Consider the following 22,533-nt stretch of genomic DNA (forward strand, 5'->3'; position numbering starts at 1 on the left):
TAACAAGTTGAGTGGTGACCACACTGATCGCACCTGGGGTCCTTTTCCTGTGCTTGTTATTCATTCATTAAACCATTCAGTAGATGTGTGCAAAACCTTCGCTCTGAGACCTAAACACAATGCAGCTCTCGCTGTAAACTCTCGGGCAGCACAAGTAAGGCTTCCTCGACTGTCCGAGTGAGCTTCAGGGGCTGGGAGATCAATACATATGTAAGCTTTCTTGCTTATATGCACTTTTTATATGATCTGAACTATGTTTTTAAATATATTTCCTCACCCAAGTGTGTGCAATAGTAATAAAAATGTGTCTGAAAAGGATGTCCATATCTTGTGCCTCCTTGAATGTCTGAAGATCGTCTCACGTGGCTGCAAGGTTCAGAAAGTTTTGTCACCCCGACAGTAAATGATTAAAGTGAGCACCATCTGTACTGGAAGGATGGAAATCCTCTAGCTCTGACAAAGTCAGCCAGTTCAAAACATTAGCTCTATCCTCCCTACAAATGATGTTCAACCTGCTGAGATTTTCAGCATTTTTCTTTTGTTGGAAATCTTATATTTTGTTTTTCACAATGAGCCATTGCTTTTTAGTAACTTGCTTTAATTCTTGTTTCATATTTGATGTTGAATCTTTGTCATCTGTAGGATACAGGACATTGCTGTTATTGCAGATTGCCTACCAGTGCTGACAAAAAGGTAAGATAGAATTTTTTTTCTGTCCAGAATAAATGTTGCTAGTTTTGTAAAATAATTTTTAACGATGTTTGTTTTTGCTTGTAGTCTGGAGGAAGAAAAACAAAGCATCTCCGTAGGTTGTTGTGTTGACCTCTTGCCATTAGTGCAAGAGTTATTGAGAAGCAGGTTTGAAGAGTAAGTATAAGTGAAATTACAAAAACCTGCTTTACTGTGCATAAGGAATAGTTAAAGCGATAAGAATCTGCATTTAAGGGGAAGCTAGACAAGCATAGGAAAGTGCAGGGTTTGGAGTGTTACAGTGATCGATTTTAGATGAGGAAAGATGAAAGGAGGCCCATGTGGAGCTTGAGCACTGACCTCCACTAGGTGGCCTGTTTCTGTGCAATATGTCCTTTGTCTATTTGGTGGGGGGTTCCACTATATACAGCTTTACGTTAATTTGCAAAACTTAACTCAAACTGCTCTACAATTGTATACCAAGACAACAAGTTTGGTAGTTCTAGACAGCCTGTTGAGTATGACGTGGTGTTCCATCTCCGGTAGCAATGGGAAAACCAATTTAACGAGGAGCAGAATTCACAGCAAAGGAAGTCTGAAGCCGAGACTGAATTAAAGTTTTAATTAGTCATGTATTTCAAATCATAAGTAATGGCTTTTGGAAAGGTAACTGTCTATTCCTATCAGTTTTGTGTGTGCGTGTACCAATTGCACTGCTCCAACTCAACACAGCATCTTGTTGCCATCACAACACAAATTTAATACATTTAGATGTCTTTGTGATCTGTTGCGATATGTGACATAGTTAAACATGTTTATAATAATGTCCCTTCATATGTATTGCAGATATCTAATTGCTGGTTTAAACTGGCTCCAAGCTGTACTTAAGCAATGGTGGCCAGAGCTATCCGTGGGTACAAAAGATAATTATGAAGCTCATGTAGAAGATCGGTAAGTTAAAAATATATTTCTTAATAAAAATAGATACTAATATTTTAACAATCCTCAAAATGATTGAATTGGATTTTATTGCATAGAAGAACATGTCAGTTCAAAACCTCAAATTGACCAAGAACAAATGGGAGCTCATAAGGTCATAAATGGGAGCAGGAGTAGATTACCTACCCCCGAACCCCCAAGCCTGCTCCACCATTCGATAAGATTGAGGCCTTAACTCTGCCTCGGATATCACGGTGGCGCCGTGGCTAGCAGTGCTGCCACACCGCGCCGAGGACCTGGGTTCGATCCCGGCCCCGTGTCACAGTCTTTGTGGAGTTTGTCCATTTTCCCTGTGTTTGCGTGGGTCACACCCGCACAACCCAAAGATGTGCATGCTAGGTGGATTGGACAAGCTAAATTGCCCCTTAATTGGAAAACAAATAATTGGGTACTCTAAATTTTAAAAAAAACTCTGCCTCCGATACCCTCAACTTTGTTGTAGATCAAAAATTTTTCAAACTCAAGCCTGGAATATAATCGATGACCTAGCCTTTGCTGGTCTTTCATTTTGTCCTAGTCTCATCAGATTCCTGAGCAGAGGTGTAGAAAACTGTTGTGAACCCTTTGACTAGTTGTCATCTAGGCTGCAATTGGATGTACTGAGTTTGGTGCACAGAGTAAGGACATAATTATTGTATTCATTACTGAAAATGTGCTGATTTTTCTTTGTTGTCGTCATCAAATGACACAGACTAACAATCAAATTGTTTACTCAGCCAGTTTCAGTCTAATTATATTGTGTGGCAAAAGTAGTCGTTAACTCCCCTTCCCCAAATTACGATCTAGTGAAAGATAATAGAGTGATCCATTTGAGGAGTAGGTAATCATGTTGTATTTCATATTTTTTAGAAGCATGATATCTCTGATTAAGCACTGATGATTTTCCTGACAACATGAAATACTAGTATTGAAATATTTGTTCTAGAAACATTAAGGCTTTGAAAGAACAGTTACGACAATTACGGGAACAAGGCTTTCATTTATCTTCAGTTCCTGGGTCTACTGGAAAAGTAGCGAAGGTAGGAACTATTTAAGTGTTTCTTCTCTTTGTTTGCTCAATACCACCACCCACCCACCTCCACTCAAAACCATGGTCCAACTGTTGTAATCGGTGGCAAAGGCATGGCTCACTGTTAGTCATGCATCGTCCACTTTTCGAGATCCATTTTCTGCACATCATCATCTTACAGGTCTGTATCGAACAGAGGAAGAAACGACAAGACTCTTTAACCTTTGCGAATCCTCAGAAAACTTTACGAATCCTCAGACTTGCAGAGTCTAAACCAGGAATGTTAAATTAAATTTAAATTTGGTACAAAAGAAAAAGATTGCAGAACGGTAGCACAAGTAATTAGCACTCTGGCTTCACAGCGTCAGGGTCCCAGGTTCGATTCCCTGCTGGGTCACTGTCTGTGCGGAGTCTGCAAGTTCTCCCCATGTATGCGTGGGTTTCCTCCGACAGTCCAAAGACGTGCAGGTTAGGTGGATTGGCCGTGATAAATTGCCCTAAGTGACCAAAAAAGGTTAGGAGGGGTTTTTGGGTTACGGGGATAGGGTGCACGTGGGGGCTTAAGTGGGTCGGTGCAGGCTCGATGGGCCTAATGGCCTCCTTCTGCACTATGTTCTATGCTCTAAAAGAGAATGTTATAAGAGACAGGAAAAAATTGAAAATAACATTTGTTTTGCATCTCCAATCCTAAAATCTGAAGGAATAAGACTCTGGAGGTATTTCTTTCAGGGCCAGAGTGGTTGTTTATTTTTAGTAATTATGACTGATGCCTCTCTCAAAATTCACTCAGACCTGAATGCACCAGCCCTAAGTTTTTCCTGGCATGTTTAGTTGATGAAATCACAGTATCACATCCTGATATGAATTTGAGTGCTGAGGACTCGCAGCACAGCCTGTGGAGGAGCACAACTTGGGGTTTTCCTGTTTAATTGCGCATGAGCAGACACCAGAGGCTGCTGTCAAATTTACACTTTATAATAGTGGTGGATGCTAGTGGTGGATGCTGATAGCCTGTTATTTCTATTGCAAAATTTGCATTTGCCAGTGTTTTGAATTCCTTTCGCCTCATCTGACTGCTGAATATAAAGGAACTACAATTGTCATGTATTTCCAGTATTTTTAAATGTTATATTTTGTGTTCATATGTTAACTTTCTGAAAATTGTTAATTTTTCTAATCTATAAAGAAATAAGGGAGAAAGGTATGTATTTTGTCTTCTGTATGCCGACCCCACCTTTCCCAATCACGATATTAGGCACATGACGAATGAAATATAGAATAGAATGAAATCATTTGGCTCTGTTTTTGCTAATTTTCCTGGAATAATACAAAACTATTTCCATTTCCTAATTCTCACTGGCAATTGGCGTAAGATCACGTCCGAATCCCCTGTTTCATTGTCTTTTCTTCCTTTCCCAGAGAAACCTCTTCTAGATACAGAGAACCAGAAATGGTAGTGTGCTTTGTAGGTTTGACCGTCTCATGACAAGACACTTCAGTTGGGTTGACATTTTAATAACCACCAAATGTGAAGATTGGAGTAAAAATGTATCATTAAGCTCTTTACCCCAGTTTTCTTTTTAAGGCCACCATGGCTTGTTTAATTGTGTGATATTTCAGATCTTAATTTTCAATTGCTCTACCATATACTAGTTGCTCTATCATACCAGTCAGGTGCATTATTTGACCGAATGAATGACAGCTAATGTAGTGGATGAGTTTGAATATTGCATGCAATATTTGTGGTGAAGTGTAGCTTTCTTCCAATTAATTTTGGATACAAGTACCAGATTTGGTAAATATAACAGTAGCTTGCCTTGTTTCATACACTGTTTTTACAAGTTTAAAATATTTTGTTTTTTGCAGAGTGTGGAGACTTACCTGGAGCAGCTGTACTAAGTATATGCAGTTTTCTAGGAACTTAATTTTTCAAGTACTATCAGCAGTTGCAAGCTGCTTACAACACCATAACACCATAAAAAACCTCTTGTTTGTTGAAATGTTTGCGAAACCAGCACTGCGGAGAGTGGTCAACAGTAAGCTCAGCACTAAATTGGTTGCAAAGAACGTTCAAAAACCACTATTGAACCCTATGAAGCTACTTCACATTGAAGTGGTTTATTTGCCAAAAGGCATATAGTCGACTCCGTGAGCTGATAATGTGACACTGTTTTGCGTTCCTGATTCATGTACCCTAACTTGGACACGAAAGCTCTGTGCTCTTCAATATTGTCATGCTAGTGCCAATCAGCTGCCACTGAAATGCTGCTTCAGTGCATTTTTGGACACTTATGAATGTATGTTCTGTATATTTGACTCGAGGGTGTAAAATTTGCATATGATTGTTCAACAGTAATAAATTATGATTTCAGTAAAGAAAGCACCACAGTAGAGCATGCAGTTGTTTACTAACCGGTACGGTGACCGTAACAAAATGTGCATAGCACTGTATTCTTTTAATTGAAACATTAAAGTAGATATTTCCTGTCAGTTTGCACTTAAATAAAACATATTATGTCTTTACGTAGTACTTGTTGATAACTTGTGCATCAATTTCTTTTAAGCAGGATTACTCAGTGAATCTTGGTGTTTTCATTTTGCCTTTGCTTTACGATTAGGTAAAAAAACTTAAATTACACTAACTAGGTCTGAATAAATATGTACAATATTGTTGCATAAATATAGTGATGAATACGAATGGTAATGGCACCGCAATGTTTGGATTTTATTGCAAGATGGCTGACAATCTAGGTCCAGATTGAACCACTGAAAGATGGTAGGTAATAAATAACAATGAGTCAAGTAGATTGTGGATATTTTCATATCTGGAGATCATGGGGTGATGATTGGTTTAAGAATTGTCAGTACCTGTCCAAGAGCCACACCCAGTTTAGGATTACCAATTTAAAATTTTTGATTAGACATGCATTAATAATATCGTATTAACTATCTGGAAAATCTCAACAGTGTAATGTCCTGACAACTGTGGAAAATATAACTGAATTAACTTTTACATGACAAGGTTTTAATAATGAGACTGCTAAATTTGACTTGATCTGCTTACCCAAACAATGTATTGCAAAAGCAAAATACTGCGGATGCGGAACACCTGAAATTAAAGCAAAAATGCTGGGAAAGCCCAGCAGGTTTGGCAGCATCTGTGTTGAGAGAAAAGCAGAATCAATATTTGAGTTCTGTGACCCTCCAACAAAAGTAAGTTTGGAGTTAAATTGGTCTGAAACTCAGAGGCGAAATTCTCCGACCCCCAGCAGGGTCGGAGAATCGCCTGGGGCTGCCGAAAATCCGGCCCCCGCCGTGGCAGAGATTCTTCGCCACCCGGGCAGTGGCGGTGGCGGGAATCTCGCCACTCCGATCGGAGAGGCCCCTGCGGTGATTCTCCGGCCCGGTTGGGCCGAAGTCCCGCCGCTGGGAGGCCTCTCCCGCCGCTGAGGTTTGAACCACCTCTGGAACGGCGGGATCAGCGGTGCGAGCGGGTCCTGGGGGGGGGGGGGGGCGATCGAACCCGGGGGGGGGGGTCAAGGTGGCCTGGCCTGCGATCGGGGCCCCCCCGCTCAGACTCCGGGCCAGTGCCCTGGGTGCACTATTCCTCCTCCGCGGCCGCCACGGCCTCCGCCATGGCGGAAGCGGAAGAGAATCATGCATGCGCCGACCAGCGAAAGCCTTTCGGCCAGCCCCGCTGCCGGGGGCGCCGGTCTTTTGCGCCAGTCTTCTGGTGCCAACCGCTCCGGCGCGGGGCTGGCCCCCAAAGGTGGGTTGCATTCCCCACCTTTGGGGAGGCCCGACCCCTGAGTGGTTGGCGCCACTCCCCTACGCCGGGACCCTCCATCACGCCGGGTAGGGGAGAATCCCGCCCCAGAAGTGTGAATAAGATTCAAATCAGATTTGCTTTTTGCAGATGCAACCTTTTTCCGAACATATAATAGATGAGAGCAATATTATTCGGGTACCCAAGTGCAAAATCACCTTCATCTTCTGGTGAACAGTATTAAGTTTTCTTAGAGCTCATTAGAGACAGTCAGAATTGTTCCTGCCTTCCAGAATCTCCGAATCTGCAACACTTCTATCTTCCTATGCTCATAGCAATCATCCATAATGCCTCTAAATCAAACATATATAATTTATTCATCCTCGAATAAGGCCATAGCCACCACTCGCTCCCGCATCAGTAAGTGCACATTAATAAAATATGTTATTCGAATTTACTCTTTCCACCCCCCCCCCCCCCCCCCCCCCCCCCCCCCCCCTTGCTCCCACCCTACTGCTCCCAAGGTTGGTTTTGTACGCAGGCATAGTTATTCCCAGTCCAAACTGAGAAGTGATGCACACCCAATTGGAATTAAGTGAAGGTACTTGTTTTTTCACTACTCCCACCCCCAGAGAGTTCTGGGTTATGGACAGATAAACTGTCCATTAAACACCATCCTCCCCCTTCTCCAAATTAAGAGGCAGTTATGGCCAAGCATTGAAGTAGTTCACTGACAATTGAGAATTCAGGTCCTGGGCAGATTGACTATGTAGCACATGCTGCCTCTCTGGCTGAGATAAATCTGGGATATCTCCTCCCTGTCGGTCTGTTTTGCTGCGTTTTCTCTTCCACATTGTGTTCTCTTTATCTCTTTCCTACCGCACCCTAATCTCTGATGCTTGCGTGGACATTCAGCTCTTTTGTTTCAGTCATCTGTGCAGATTCAGACGTGGCTTTTTTCATATTTATTTCCACAATGCTTTGATTTTGTATTATTCCCAAAGGATACAGCTGCCAGACTGCATCTGTCCCAGTGTTGAGAAGACCAAACTATTTCCAGTGTTGGGAATTCAACCCACAGTGCATTTTGTGCCCTTCTTACCCTCATTGCTTCTTTTAAAATGTTTAAGATGCACGCATCTGTGACCATATGTGAATTCTAAAGTGATTGCAACATGTAAAATGCCAACCTTGCACTGAGGTGGCTAGCAGGATGCATTAAACAGCTGCAAATAAATAACAGATTTTTCAGATAGGGTGAGACCGAGGAACGGAAGAAGACATGAGCATAAACATCAGAAATGACCAGTTGAGCCAAATGGCCTCTCTCTATGACGCACATTCTGTAATATTAATAATTTGTTATTTCACTTGTACATTTCAAGTTTGGTACTATTCCAATCAACTGCACCCTCAGATTTAGTGTGGCTGGTTTAGCACAGTGGGCTAAATAGCTGGCTTGTAATGCAGAACAATGCCAGCAGCATGGGTTCAATTCCTGTACCGGCCTCCCCGAACAGGTGCCGGAATGTGGCGACTAGGGGCTTTTCACAGTAACTTCATTGAAGCCTACTTGTGACTAAGTGATTATTATTTGACTATACCTGTTGGTGTTTTATGTTTGCACAGTTTAGAGAAATTACAGTCACTGGTAAATTTTGGCATAGGCAGACTCCAATTGTTTTTCTGAAAAGCAAAGCGTAATTAAGTAGCTTAGCGGGTTGAAAAGCCTTTTTAGCCAGAGGCATATTTTGCAGAACTGTAACTTGTGACTTATTCATTAGGGACTGAAAGCAAAGCCTGCACAATTATACAAGTTATATTCACAGCCCAGTTTTTTCAGTATGAAACGTTTGAGCGATTTGAGGGCGGAGTTCTTTTCTCCAATCTGTGGAATTGATAAAATATATTTTTTTTAATCTGTGTATTCTTCCACAGTTTGATGAAATCACTTTTCTGGGTTCATGTACTACAATATTCCAGCTTTTTTGACAAATCCGCATTGAAGTGATTTGGTCCCAACTCTGGAAGCAACTAAGAATAAATAGCATTATGAAGGGACCAGGTACACACAGAAAAATAGTTATATTGACTTGCCAAATCTGCATGATTAGATTTTGGAGAGAAAAATTACTAATTTCCCTAATACAAACAATAGCAAACATGTTTGCTCTGGGAACCAGTGCCTCTGTTCAACTCTTTCCTGTGACCTTCGATCCATAGAATTCCTACAGTGCAGAAGGTGGCCATTTGGTCCATCAGGTTTGCACTGACCCTCTGAAAGAGCACCCATACCTAGGCCCAAATCCCCGCCCTATCCTCGTAACCCCACCTAGCCTCCACATCCCAAGACACAAGGGCAATTTAGCATAGCCAATCCACCTAACCTGCGCTTCTTTAGACTGGGAGAAAATCGGAGCCCCCAGAGGAAACCCACGTAGACACAGTGAGAAAGTGCCACGTCAACACGTACAGCCACCCAAAGCCAGAATTAAACCTGGGTCCTTGGCATTGAGGCAGCAATGTTAACTCGTAACCCCTTCCACCCCAGGTTTGTGGTGAGGTTGAAAAGAAAGTTGGCTATAAATTGGTGACTTCATATGCAGTTTTAAACTGAATGCTGTTAATGTTTGGTAACGTGTAAATGCACTTTGATATGTTGACTATGAACGATTGAGACCAACAATATATGTTCATAGCATGGACAATTACACCTGCATATTGTGAAATTGGCTCAATGTGCTGATGGATGTGAAAATGTGCTTTAATATGCATAGAGCCACCTGGTGAAACAATGAAATGTGGTCCTGTGTGATTGGCTGAAAATAATCTGCCTATTGAATAGAGCAGAGTTTAAGAGAAGAGTACTCCTAAGTAGCGTCATATTTCTCTGGGAGGGGGGAGTGAAAACAAACCCCAACACAGAATTAAGTGCAGAGAATATTGCAGCAACTTCAGAAAATATTTTAATTGCAATTGGTTGACGCTGGATAATCGCATGCTTTTTAAAAAAAAAAAAATCCTGGGTAGTTTAACTTTTTCTGAATGTTTTACTAAATTGTCGATTATAAATTCAATGCAAAGAGTCAATGGGCGGGATTCTCCCATGTGGCGGCAGAGTTTCCACACCGTCTGAAACTCCGTCGCATTTCACGACGGCGTGAACGGGCTGCTGGGAGTACCGATGTGGCCAGCATGGCTCTGGAGCAGTGCACAGCGCTGGGACGGTTCACGTCACTCCAGCCTTGCATCCCGGAGTGAACTGCGCCACGGGATCTGCACATGCGCAGTGGCGCCGGCGCCAACCCGCACATGCACGACAGCCTCCCTCAACGCGCCGGCCCTGATGCCACATGGCGCAGGCGTTCAGGAGCCAGCGCGGAAGAAAATAGGCCCGGGGAGCGAGAGGCCGGCCTGCCAATGGGTTGGCCCCGATCAGGGGCCAGGCCCCATTGGAGGGCACCCCACAGGCCGCCCCCGACCCTGCACGCAGAGTTCCCACCAGCTGCGATCAGGTATGGGCGGCACCGGTGGGACTCTGCCTTTTTAGAGCGGCCGTTCAGCCCATCTGGGCTTAATACACCTTAATACACACAGCCCCACACCCCCCCCCCCCCCAAACTATTGTTCGATGTTATCCAGTTCTTGAAAGTGCATGATGAATAATGTCCATGAATTGTAGAACCCCTCCATCCTTCCCCTCAGTTCAAACTTAATCTTCTCAAGAGTCAAGAATTCCAACAGGTGCTTCTGCCATGCAAGGGCACGGGGTGGTGAGGCTGCTCTCCATCCCAACAAGATCTGTCTTTGGATTTCCAACCTGGCTGGTCCGACACCCCGAATATTGCCTCCCGGGGAGCCGGGTCCAGTTTCACGTGCACCACCTTGAAAATTACCCTAAAAACCTCCTTCCAGTAATCCTCTAGCTTTGGACAGGACCAAAACATATGAACGTGATTAGCACCCCCCCCCCCCCCCCCCCCCAACGCTCACACACATCTGCTCCTTCACAGAATTGGCTCATCCTCGCCCTCGTGAGGTGTGCTCTCTATACCACCTTCAGCTGTATCAGCCCCAACCTCACGCATGAGGTGGATGCATTCACTCTCCGGAGCACCTCACACCAGAACCCCTCCATCTCCTCTTCCTCCCACTTTGCTTTGATCCCTTCCAGTGGTGCCTTCTCCTCTTTCAAAATAGCTCCATAAACCGCTGACACTACCCTCCTCTCCAGTCCCCCTGTCATCAGCACCTCCTCCAGCAATGTGGAGGCCGGCTCCTCCGGGAAGCTGTGCATCTCCTGTCTAGCAAAATCTCGAACCTGCATGTATCCAAACACTGCCCCCCCCCCCCCCCCCCCCCCGCTCCAGTCCATACCTCACTTTCAGCTCCTTCAGTCCTGCAAACCGACCCCGAAGAAACAAATCTCTTAGTGTCTTCATCCCCTTCTCCTCCCATTTACGAAAATTTCCATCCCATCTCCCTGGCTCAAATCTGTGGTGCCCCCAAATCGGCATTTCCCTTGACCCTGCCCCAACCCGGTGTTGGCGAAACTGCCTCCAAATTCTCAATGAAGCTATTATTACTGGACTCCGAGTATTTCCCCGGGACGATCGGGAGAGACGCTGTTGCCAGTGCTTTCAGACCTGATCCCCTGCACAAACTCTCCTCCATTCTGACCCACTGGGAATTAACCCCTCTGCACCTTCTCCACATTCGCCACCCAGTAGTAGTACATCAGCTTCGGAACACTTGCATTTCTTGATCAGTGGTTAGCACAATTGCTTCACAGGTCCAGGGTCCCAGGTTCAATTCCCAGCTTGGGTCTCTGTCTGTGCGGAATCTGCACGTTCTCCCCGTGTGTGCGTGGGTTTCCTCCAGGTGCTCCGGTTTCCTCCCACAATCCAAAGATGTGCAGGTTAGATAGATTGGCCATGCTAAATTGCCTTTAGTATCTAAAATTGCCCTTAGTGTTGGGTGCGGTTACTGGGTCATGGGGATAGGGTGGGGGTGTGGGCTTGGGTAGGGTGCTCTTTCCAAGAGCCGGTGCAGACTCGATGGTCTGAATGGCCTCCTGCACTGTAAATTCTATAAGTTGAAAATTTGATTCTGATCTGGGCCATGTGCCAATAAATTCAACAAGGAACTCAATGTTTTTAAAGCATTCAAAACAAAACCTGAGAAATCTATTGTCAATAACTCAAGTGGCATTTGCCGGTTGCCTTTAGCATAGTAAACCACTTATGATGTGTTGCTGCATTATTTAGTAACCCCTTGTGTCATACTTAAGATACACAATATCAATCCAGCTTCCTTCATTCACTAACTTTGGAACTTCAAATTAGTCAATCAAGTTACTGAGACACAACATCTTCACAAGCTACATTGTGGTTTAAAAAGCCTCTGCTGAAAGTATTTATACAATACACCTCAAAATCTCCAAACTTCACAAAATGCTGATTGAGTGGTTTTATCTTGATTAGAAGATGTTAGAATGGTGTTTGTTATTTACAGCATAGAAGGAGGCCATTCTGCCCATTGTCTGCACTGGCTCCCAAAAGAGCTGCCGAGCTAGTCCCATTACCCAGCCTTATCTCCGTAACCTTCTAAATTAATCCCTTTTAAATACATATCCAGCTCCCTTTTGAACCTTGTATGGAATCTACCGCCACCACTCTCCCAGGTAGCGCATTCCAAACCCCAGCTCTCTGAACAAAGAGGTTTCTCCTCATCTCACTCCGAACTGACCATGTCAAAATTGTGACCCCCCTAGTCACTGACATACCAACTACAGGAAACAGAATATCCTTTATCCTGTCAAAATTATTTATAATTTTGAACACCTCAATAAGGTCGCCTCTCACTTCCGGTGGCGGCAATGCGGAGTTAAGCCGCACATTCGGCAGCTTCCGCTGAAAATGGACTTTGGGGCTCTTTTCAGGGCCCCCAACGGAACTTTATCGGCAAATCCCGACGTGGGAAGAGGACAGGAGTCGACCCCTACAGTCCTACAGTCCTATGGTCCGGACCAGGAGTGGGGTAAGGTGAAAAACGGAGAAAGCACCCCTGTAAAGTGGGGGAAGAAAGACAAAATGGCGGCTGGCGGAGGACTGGAGGCACTGGGCGCAGGAGCAGCAGGCGACTCTGCTGCGCTGCTTCCAGGAGCTTAAGGTGGAGCTGCTGGAATCGTTGAAGGTAACCACCAGGGAGCTGATGGAGACCCAGATAGCCCAGGGGTCTGCGATCCGGAAGCTGCAGAAGCAGGCCTCAGAAAGGGAGGAGGAGGCCGTGGCGGGGAAGGTGGAGATGCACGAGGCGCTCCATAAAAGATGGCAGGAGCGGTTCAAGGAGCTGGACAACCAGTCGAGGCGGAAGAATTTGCGGATCCTGGGCCTCACGGAGGGGTCGGACCTGGCGTTCTATGTGGTTGTTATGATAAACTCGCTGGTGAGTGGCTGGGTCCTTCCAGGGGCCCCTGGAGTTGGAGGGAGCCCACAGAATTCTGGCTAGGAGGCCCAAGCCGAACGAGCCGCCGCGGGCGGTGTTGGTGCGGTTTCATCGGTTCGTGGATCGTGAGTGTGTGCTCCGGTGGGCCAAGAAGGAGCGGAGCAGCAAGTGGGAGAACACGGAGGTTCGGATCTTCCAGGACTGGAGTGCGGAGGTGGTGAAGCGGAGGGCCGGGTTTAACCGGACGAAGGCGGTGCTCCACAGACGGAGTGTGAAGTTCGGCATGTTGCAGCCGGCACGTCTGTGGGTCACCTATAAGGATCGGCACCATTATTTTGAGTCCCCGGAGGAGGCGTGGGCCTTTGTGCAGGCCGAGAAATTGGACTCAAACTGAGGGTCTAAGATGGGGGATGCTGTATAATACTGTACTTTTGTATTTGCTTGGTTTAATGTAAGATGCTCCAGGGTCCCATGTTCGGTTCCCGGCTGGGTCACTGTCTGTGCGGAGTCTGCACGTCCTCCCCGTGTGTGCGTGGGTTTCCGCCGGGTGCTCCGGTTTCCTCCCACAGTCCAAAGATGTGCGGGTTAGGTGGATTGGCCATGCTAAACTGCCCGCAGTGTCCTAAAAAGTAAGGTTAAGGGGGGGGGTGGTTTGTTGGGTTACGGGTATAGGGTGGATACGTGGGTTTGAGTAGGGTGATCATTGTTCGGCACAACATCGAGGGCCGAAGGGCCTGTTCTGTGCTGTACTGTTCTATGTTCTATGTGGGTTGGCCTTAGGGTGGGTGGGGTGATGTCGATATATCTTTTCTGTATGGGTTTTTCTGTAGGGGTCTGGTGGACGGGTTCAGGCAGGGGGGTAAACGGGGAGTTCGGGGAGCCGGTGGGGGGGACTGACAATGGGAGTTGCCCTGGAGGGGGCGGGGCTGGGCAGGGCGAAAGCGTGGGCTTTTTTCGGGTTTCCTGCGCTGGGAGATGGTGGGGGCTGAGAAGCGTGGGTCGTTGCTGGCTGTTTTCTTTTCCCGCGCAAGAGCGGGTCTGGGGGGGGGGGGGGGGGGAGGAGGACCCGTTGATGGGCACAATGGAGGAGGGGTAGTCCCACGTGGGGAGGAGTCGGAGGTAGGGCGGGAGTTGCCGGGGTTAGCAGAAGTTAGCTGGCTCACGGGAGTGCTATGGAGGGAGGGGCGCAGCTAGGAGGGGTCCTAGCCTTGGAGGGGGGGGGGGGGGGTACCGGGTTGCTGCTGAAACGGTCATGAAGGAGCTGGAGGATGCAGGGGGTGCTGGAGGGGGGGGGGGGGGGGGGGAGTTGCTGCCGTGGGGAACTGGCAGAGCGGGGGACGCTGGCTGGTGGTGGGCAAGGGATGGGGTATGGCTAATCGGCAGGGAAGGGGGGCAGGGAGCCCTCTGATCCGGCTGATAACCTGGAATGTGAGGGGGCTGAATGGGCCGGTCAAATGGGCCCGGGTGTTTGCGCACCTGAAGGGGCTGAAGGCGGATGTGGCCATGCTCCAGGAGACACACCTGAGAGTGGTGGACCAGGTTCGGCTGACGAAGGGATGGGTGAGCCAAGTATTTCACTCAGGGCTGGATGAGAAGAGTAGGGGGGTGGCGATCCTGGTGGGGAAGAAGGTGTCGTTTGAGGCGTTAAATGTGGTGGCTGACAGCGGCGGGAGATATGTGATGGTGAGTGGTAAGCTGCAGGGGGAGCGGGTGGTGTTGGTGAATGTTTATGCCCCAAATTGGGACGATGCGGGGTTTAGGCGGTGTATGTTGGGCCGTATTCCGGACCTGGAGGTGGGGGGCCTGATCATGGCGGGGGGGGGGGGGGGACTTCAACACGGTACTGGATCCCCCATTGGATCGATCCAAGTCCCGAACGGGTTGGAGGCCGGCGGCGGCTAAGGTGTTGAGGGGATTTATGGACCAGATTGGGGGGGGTGGATCCCTGGAGGTTTGCGAGGCCAAGGGCCAGGGAGTACTCATTTTTCTCCCACGTACATAAGGCCTATTCGAGGATTGATTTTTTTTGTCCTGAGTAGGGGGTTAGTTTCGAGGGTGGAGGATGTGGAATACTCCGTTATTGCCATTTCAGATCATGCCCCGCACTGAGTGGACCTCGGGCTAGGGGAAGGGAGATACCAACGTCCGCTCTGGTGCTTGGAGGTGGGGCTGCTGGCAGACGAGGATGTGGCCGAGAGGGTTCGGGGGTGTATCGAGAGGTACCTTGAGGCCAACGACAACGGGGAGGTCCGAGTGGGGACGGTCTGGGAGGCATTGAAGGCGGTGACTAGAGGGGAATTGATCTCCATCCGAACCCATAGGGAGAGGGGGGAGTAGAGGGGGAGATGGTGAGGGTGGATAGGAGATACGTGGAGGCTCCAGAGGAGGGATTGCTGGGGGAGAGGCATAGCCTTCAGGCCAGGTTCGACCTATTGACTACCAGATAGGCGGAAGCTCAGTGGAGGAAAGCACAGGGGGCGGTGTATGAGTATGGGGAGAAGGCGAGCAGGATGCTGGCACACCAGCTCCGAAAACGGGACGTGACCAGGGAGATTGGGGGAGTGACGGATAAAGCTGGGAAGGTGGTGTAGAGGTGGGTAGATGTTAATGGGGTCTTCAGGGACTTCTATGGGGAACTGTACCGGTCGGAACCCCCGGTGGAGGGGGGTGGAATGGGGTGCTTCTTGGACAAGCTGTGATTCCTGACTGTGCAGGAGGAGCAGGTGGAAGGACTGGGGGTGCCGATCGAGCTGGAGGAGGTGGTTAAAGGGATAGGGAGCATGCAGTCGGGGAAGGCATCTGGGCCGGATGGGTTTCCGGTGGAATTTTATAAAAGGTATGTGGACCTGTTGGGCCCCCTGTTGGTTCGGACCTTTAACGAGGCAAGGGGGGGGGGGGGCTTTGCCCCCAACTATGTCACGGGCGCTGATTTCCTTGATCCTGAAGCGGGACAAGGACCCTCTGCAGTGCGGGTCACATAGGCCGATTTCGCTGCTAAACGCCGACGCTAAGCTGCTGGCAAAGATCCTAGCCACAAGAATAGAGGATTGCGTGCCCGGGGACATTCATGAGGACCAGACGGGGTTTGTGAAGGGAAGGCAGTTGAATACGAACGTGCAAAGGCTCCTCAACGTCATTATGATGCCGGCTGTGGAAGGGGAGGTGGAGATAGTGGTGGCATTGGATGCGGAGAAGGCCTTTGATTGGGTTGAGTGGGAGTATCTGTGGGAGGTGTTGCAGGAGGGGTTTGGGGAGGGGTTTATCCTTTGGGTGAGGCTGCTCTACGAGGCCCCGATGGCGAGTGTAGCCACAAATAGGAGGAGGTTGGAGTACTTTCGGCTGTACCGGGGGACGAGACAGGGGTGCCCCCTGTCCCCTTGCTCTTCGCGTTGGCGATTGAGGCCATGGCGTTGAGGGAGTCGGGGAACTGGAGGGGCCTGGTGTGGGGTGGGGAGGAGCATCGAGTGTCGCTTTATGCGGACGACCTGTTGCTGTATGTGGCGGACCCGGTGGGGGGGGATGCCGGGGGTGATGAGGATTCTTAGGGAATTCAGGGGTTTCTCTGGGTATAAGTTAAACCTGGGCAAGAGTGAGTTGTTTGTGGTGCATCCGGGGGATCAAGAGGAGGGGATTGGTAGGCTCCCACTGAAGCAGGTAGGGAAGAGCTTCAGTTACCTAGGGGTCCAGGTGGCTAGGAGCTGGGGGCCCTGCACAAACTCAAACTCACAAGGTTGGTGGAGCAGATGGAGGAGGAGTTTAAGAGGTGGGATAGGTTACCGCTGTCACTAGCGGGGAGGGTGCAGTCCGTTAAGATGACGGTGCTCCCGAGGTTTTTGTTCCTGTTCCAGTGCCTCCCCATCCTTATCCCGAAGGCCTTTTTTAGGAGGGTCAACAGGAGTATCACGGGATTTGTGTGGGCGCATGGGACTCTGAGGGTGAGAAGTGTGTTCCTGGAACGGGGCAGGGATAGGGGGGGCTGGCGTTGCCCAACCTCTGTGGGTACTATTGGGCTGCCAACGCGACGATGGTGCGTAAGTGGGTAATGGACGAGGAAGGGGCAACATGGAAGGGGATGGAGGCGGCGTCATGTGTGGGCACGAGCCTGGAGGCGCTGGTAACGGCGCCGTTGCCGCTCCCTCCAACGAGGTGTACCACGAGCCCGGTGGTGGCGGCTACCCTCAAAATTTGGGGGCAATGGAGACGGCATAGGGGAGAAGTGGGGGGCTCAATGGAGGCCCCGTTACGGGGGAACCATCGGTTTGTCCCAGGGAGCATTGATGGCGGATTTCTGGGCTGGCATAGGGTAGGGGTTAGGAGGTTGAGGGACCTGTTTGTGGAGGGGAGGTTCGCGAGCTTGGGTGAGTTGGAGGGGAAGTTTGGGCTCCCCCCGGGGAACATGTTTAGGTACATGCAGGTGAGGGCGTTTGCCAGGCGGCAGGTGGAGGGGTTCCCCTTGCTGCCCCCACGTGGGGTGCGGGACAGGGTGCTCTCGGGGGTGTGGGTTGGAGGAGGGAGGATTTCGGACATATACCGGGTGATGCAGGAGGTAGACGAGGCCTCAGTGGAGGAACTGAAGGGTAAATGGGAAGAGGAGCTGGGTGAAGAGATTGAGGAGGGGACGTGGGCGGATGCCCTGGAGAGAGTGAATTCCTCCTCTTCCTGTGCGAGGCTTAGCCTCATACAGTTCAAGGTGCTGCAGAGGGCCCACATGACTGGGACGAGGATGAGTAGGTTTTTCGGGGGCGAAGACAGGTGTGCTAGGTGATCGGGGGGGGGTCCAGCAACCACGCCCATATGTTTTGGCCGTGCCCAGCGCTGGGGGAGTTTTGGAAGGGGGTAGCAAGGACGGTGTCGAGGGTGGTGGGATCCAGGGTCAATCCAGGCTGGGGACTCGCAGTTTTTGGGGTGGCACTGGAGCCGGGAGTGCAGGAGGCGAAAGAGGCCGGTGTTCTGGCCTTTGCGTCCCTAGTAGCCCGGCAGAGGATTTTGCTTCAATGGAAGGATGCGAGGCCCCGAAGCGTGAAGGCCTGGATCAATGATATGGCGGGGTTCATCAAATTGGAGGAGGTGAAATTTGCCCTGAGGGGATCAGTACAGGGGTTCTTTAGGCGGTGGCAGCCTTTCCTGGACTTCCTGCCGGAACGGTAGGGAAATAGGCCGGCAGCAGCAGCAACCCGGGGGGAGTGGTTTGGTTCATTGGGAGGGAGAACTGTGTACATGGGTTTGTGGGATGTGGCGGGTGTTATTTCTTTCCCTTTTGTTGTTTGTTTTTTTCTTTTGTTTGTAGTTGCGTTTGAAGATGGGTGGGTGTTGTTCTTGGGTTGTTACCGCGGTTGTTTTGTTAATATAGTTGTGATGTTTATATTTTGTAAAAATTTCAATAAAAAAAATTTTTGTTTTTTAAATAAGGCCGCCTCTTAATCTTCTCTGCTCCAAGGAGAACAAGCCTAATTTCTCCAATCTTTCCTTGTATTTAAAATTCCTCATTCCAGGTATCATTCAATTAAGTCTCCTCTGCATTTTCTCCAGAGCTTTAACATCCTTCCTTAAATAAGGTGCCAGAATTGTGGTCTGACCAATGATTTGTAGAGGTGCAGCATCACTTTCTTGATTTCATATTCTCTGCCTCTATAAACCCAAGGATCCTATAAGTCAACTTGCCTCGCCACCTTCAGAGAAGTATGCAATTGAATCTCGAGGTCCCTCTGCTCCTGTACTACCCTCAAAGTTGTATCATTCAGACTATATTGTCTCCCCATGTTTCTTCAACCAAAATGCCTTACATTTGCTGTACTGAATATGCGATATTGAAAAATATGAAACCAATAAAGTGGTTTGACAGGTAAACCAAGTAATATTTGAGAATAAGATTAAATTAACTTTTTGCTGGGCAGGAAATACTCAATACCTCTTTTTTTTCATGGGATGTGTGTGTTGGTAAGGTCAATATTTGTGTCTTTTCCCAATTGCCCTTGAGAAGCTGGTGGTGAGTTACCTCCTTGAACTTTTGCAAACTATGTGGCATAGGTACACCCACAGTGCTGTTAGGGAGGGAGTTCATGATTTTTGACCAAGCCTTGTGAAGGAACAGCGATATAATTTCAAATCTTTGTCTTTATGAGGTTCGCCCTATGCATCGCCTTCAGTTGTGTCAGCCGCAACCTCGCGCACAAAGTTGAGGCATTCACCTTCCCACCTCACACCACAACCCCTCCTCCATGCTCTCTCCCAACTCTTCCTCCTACTTTGACTTAATCCCCTCCAGTGGTGCCTTCTCCTCCCTAAATCACCGACACTACCCCCTTCTCCATTCCCCCTGCCGTCAGCACCTCCTCCAATAGTGGAGGCCGGCACCACCGGGAAGCTCTACCTCTTCGCAAAATCTCGGACCTGCGTATACCTAAACATTTCACCCCCAGCTCCTTTACTCCCGAAAACCGCCCCCCTAGAAACAATCCTTTAATGCCCTCTCCTCCCATCTCCTAAAGCGCCCATCCCACTTTACTGGCTCAAATCTGTGGTTCCCCCGAATTGGCATTTCCCTTGACCCCAGCCTAAAGTGCTGGCGCAACTGCCTCCAGATTTTCAACGTATCTACCACTACTGGACCCATTGAATATATTCCCGGGGCTATCGGGAGCGGCGCTGTTGCCAACGCCCTCAGTCCCGACCCCCTACACAGGCTCTCCTCCATTCTAACCCACTGGGAGACCCCCCCCTCCCCTCCCCCCTCATCCAGCTCCTCACCTTCTCCGCAAGGTATAGTACATTCGGAAGACCCTATCCCTCTGACTACCGTCAGCTATGCAACAGCACCTTACTAATCCTAGCCACCTCCCCCCATTGGTGCTATAACCACGTTCAGTACCCTCCTAATGTTCGAAAAGAGCTGCCTCCCCTTCACAAACCCAGTCTGATCTTCCCCTATCACCTTTGGGAGGCACTCCTCCAACCTACCTGCCAATACCTTCGCCAACACCTTTGCGTCCACATTCAGAAGTGATGTGGGCCTATACGATCCATATTATGTTGGGTCCTTATCTTTCTTGAGCAACAGGGAGATCAATGCCTGCCCCAAAGTCTGTGGCAACACCCCTTTGTCCCAAAGTCTGGCAACACCCCCTTCCCTATCGCCTCCTCAAACATCCCCACCATCAGTGTCGCCAACCTATTTTAAAATTTCTTGGAATACTCCACCGGAAACCCATCCGCCCTGCTACCTTCCCCGACTGCACCCCCCCAATCGCATATTTTATCTCCTGCTCCTCTATTGCCTCCTCCAATATGTGCCCTGTCCCCCTCTCTCCCCTCTCTCCTCCCCCCCCCCCCCCCCCCCCCACCCCCCCCCCCCCCCCCCCTCAACCTCGGTATTCCAAACCATCCAGCAGGAATTCTTGCATCTCCTGATCGTCCCCAGGTGGTTCCGACCTATACAATCTGTCGGAAAACTCCTCAAACACCCTATTAATCTGATCTGGAGCCAACCCCACTTCCCTATCCTAACCCGCACCGTAACAATTTCCCTGTCCGCTGCCTCCCTCTGAAGTTGACCGGCCAGCATGTGTCCCGCCTTCTCTCCATACTCTTAGATTGCAGCCCTTGCCTGCCTCAATTGGCACACAGCCTTCCTTGTGGAAAGCCAGTCAAAACTCGTAGGAGGTCCCACGCCTGCAGGTACCTAAATTCATTCCCTCCCGTCAGTTCAAATTTCACCTCCTGTTCCTTCAAGCTGGGAAAGCTCCCTTCTATAAACAGATCGCCCATTCTCTCGATCCCTGCTCTCTGCCATCTCCAGAACCCTCCATCTAGCCTCCTCGGGGCAAACCGGTGATTATTGCAGATTGGGGACCAGACTGATGCCCCTCTGCTCCCACATGTCTCCTCCATTGCCCCCAGACTCTAAAAGCCGCGACCACCACGGGGCTGGTGGAGTAGCGATCCCTATCCATTGTTAACATCGAACCCCATCCCCCCTCCCAGAATCCACCCCCACACTCCCTCTCGAAGAAACCCCACCCCGTGTCGATCCCCTCTCCTCCGTTTTCTCACCTCCTAGGCTCTTTGAAACCTGCTCACCAGGCTCCAATGTCTGTAGCCCCTCCCCCCCCCACAAAACCTTTGCTCACTCGCTGACTTAGGTCAGCTAGTGCAGGGGCCCCTGCTCAGGCCGGGGGAAAAAAACAATCCAATATATACTTTTCATTAAAAGACGGCGCTACAAAGAACAACAACAAAAATATTTAACCTCTATAACAGCATGAACAAAGAACAAGAACAAACAAAATTACAGCACAGGAACAGGCCCTTCGGCCCTCCCAGCCTGCGCTGATCCAGATCCTTTATCTAAACCTGTCTCCTATTTTCCAAGGTCTACTTCCCTCTGTTCCTGCCCGTTCATATACCTGTCCAGATGCCTCTTAAATGATGCTATCGTGCCCGCCTCTACCACCTCCGCTGGTAAAGCGTTCCAGGCACCCACCACCCTCTGCGTGAAAAACTTTCCACGCACATCTCCCTTAAACATTCCCCCTCTCACCTTGAAATCGTGACCCCTTGTAACTGACACCCCCACTCTTGGGAAAAGCTTGTTGCTATCCACCCTGTCCATACCTCTCAGAATTTTGTAGACCTCAATCAGGTCCCCCCTCATCCTCCGTCTTTCCAATGAAAACAATCCTAATCTACTCGACCTTTCTTCATAGCTAGCACCCTCCATACCAGGCAACATCCTGGTGAACCTCCTCTGCACCCTCTCCAAAGCATCCACATCCTTCTGGTAATGTGGCGACCAGAACTGCACGCAGTATTCCAAATGTGGCCGAACCAAAGTCCTATACAACTGTAACATGACCTGCCAACTCTTGTACTCAATACCCCGTCCGATGAAGGCAAGCATGCTGTATGCCTTCTTGACTACTCTATCAACCTGCGTTGCCACCTTCAGGGTACAATGGACCTGAACTCCCAGATCTCTCTGTATATCAATTTTCCCCAAGACCCTTCCATTGACCATATAGTCCGTTCTTGAATTTGATCTTCCAAAATGCATCACCTCACATTTGCCTGGATTGAACTCCATCTGCCATTTTATGCCCAACTCTCCAACCTATCTATATTTTGTTGTATTCTCTGACAATCCTCCTCGCTATCTGCAACTCCACCAATCTTAGTATCATCTGCGAACTTGCTAATCAGACCACCTATACCTTCCTCCAGGTCATTTATGTAGATCACAAACAGCAGTGGTCCGAGCACGGATCCCTGTGGAACATCACAAGAACATTATTCAAGGCTATAAAGAACAACAAAAAAAAACATTTAACCTCTATAATAGTTTTAAGTAGGACTAATTCCAGTTGTTTAAATAACTCCTCAAATTGTCCGACATGCTCCTTCCATGTGTCACTGTAAACCACCACCTCATCCAAAAAGACCACGCAGTTACATAGGAACATGGGAATTAGGATCAGAAGCCATGTCGCTGATCCAGGATTCCGGGCTCGGGGGCTTCGCGTCCCTCCACTGTAACAAGATCCTGCGCCAGGCTACTAGGGACGCAAAGGCCAGAATACCAGCCTCTCTTGCCTCCTGCACTCCCGGCTCCGATGCTACCCCAAAAATA

The 22,533-nt window shown here is 48.8% G+C and overlaps 1 protein-coding gene across 2 annotated transcripts in view; it reads left to right on the forward strand.

Annotated features, from left to right (window-relative positions):
• Nucleotides 1–5,228, forward strand: part of katnbl1 (katanin p80 subunit B-like 1) — a 42,256-nt gene extending 37,028 nt beyond the window's left edge. For both annotated transcript variants that reach the window (XM_038785735.1, XM_038785736.1), the window contains exons 6-10: nt 643–693; nt 778–867; nt 1,537–1,641; nt 2,615–2,708; nt 4,565–5,228. In XM_038785735.1, coding sequence (XP_038641663.1) covers nt 643–693; nt 778–867; nt 1,537–1,641; nt 2,615–2,708; nt 4,565–4,597 — 373 coding nt within the window. In that variant the 3' untranslated portion in view covers nt 4,598–5,228. The remainder of the gene's footprint in view (nt 1–642; nt 694–777; nt 868–1,536; nt 1,642–2,614; nt 2,709–4,564) is intronic.
• The last annotated feature ends 17,305 nt before the right edge of the window (nt 5,229–22,533 follow it).

Source organism: Scyliorhinus canicula, chromosome 2 (assembly GCF_902713615.1).
Source record: "Scyliorhinus canicula chromosome 2, sScyCan1.1, whole genome shotgun sequence".
Lineage (NCBI taxonomy): Eukaryota > Metazoa > Chordata > Chondrichthyes > Carcharhiniformes > Scyliorhinidae > Scyliorhinus > Scyliorhinus canicula.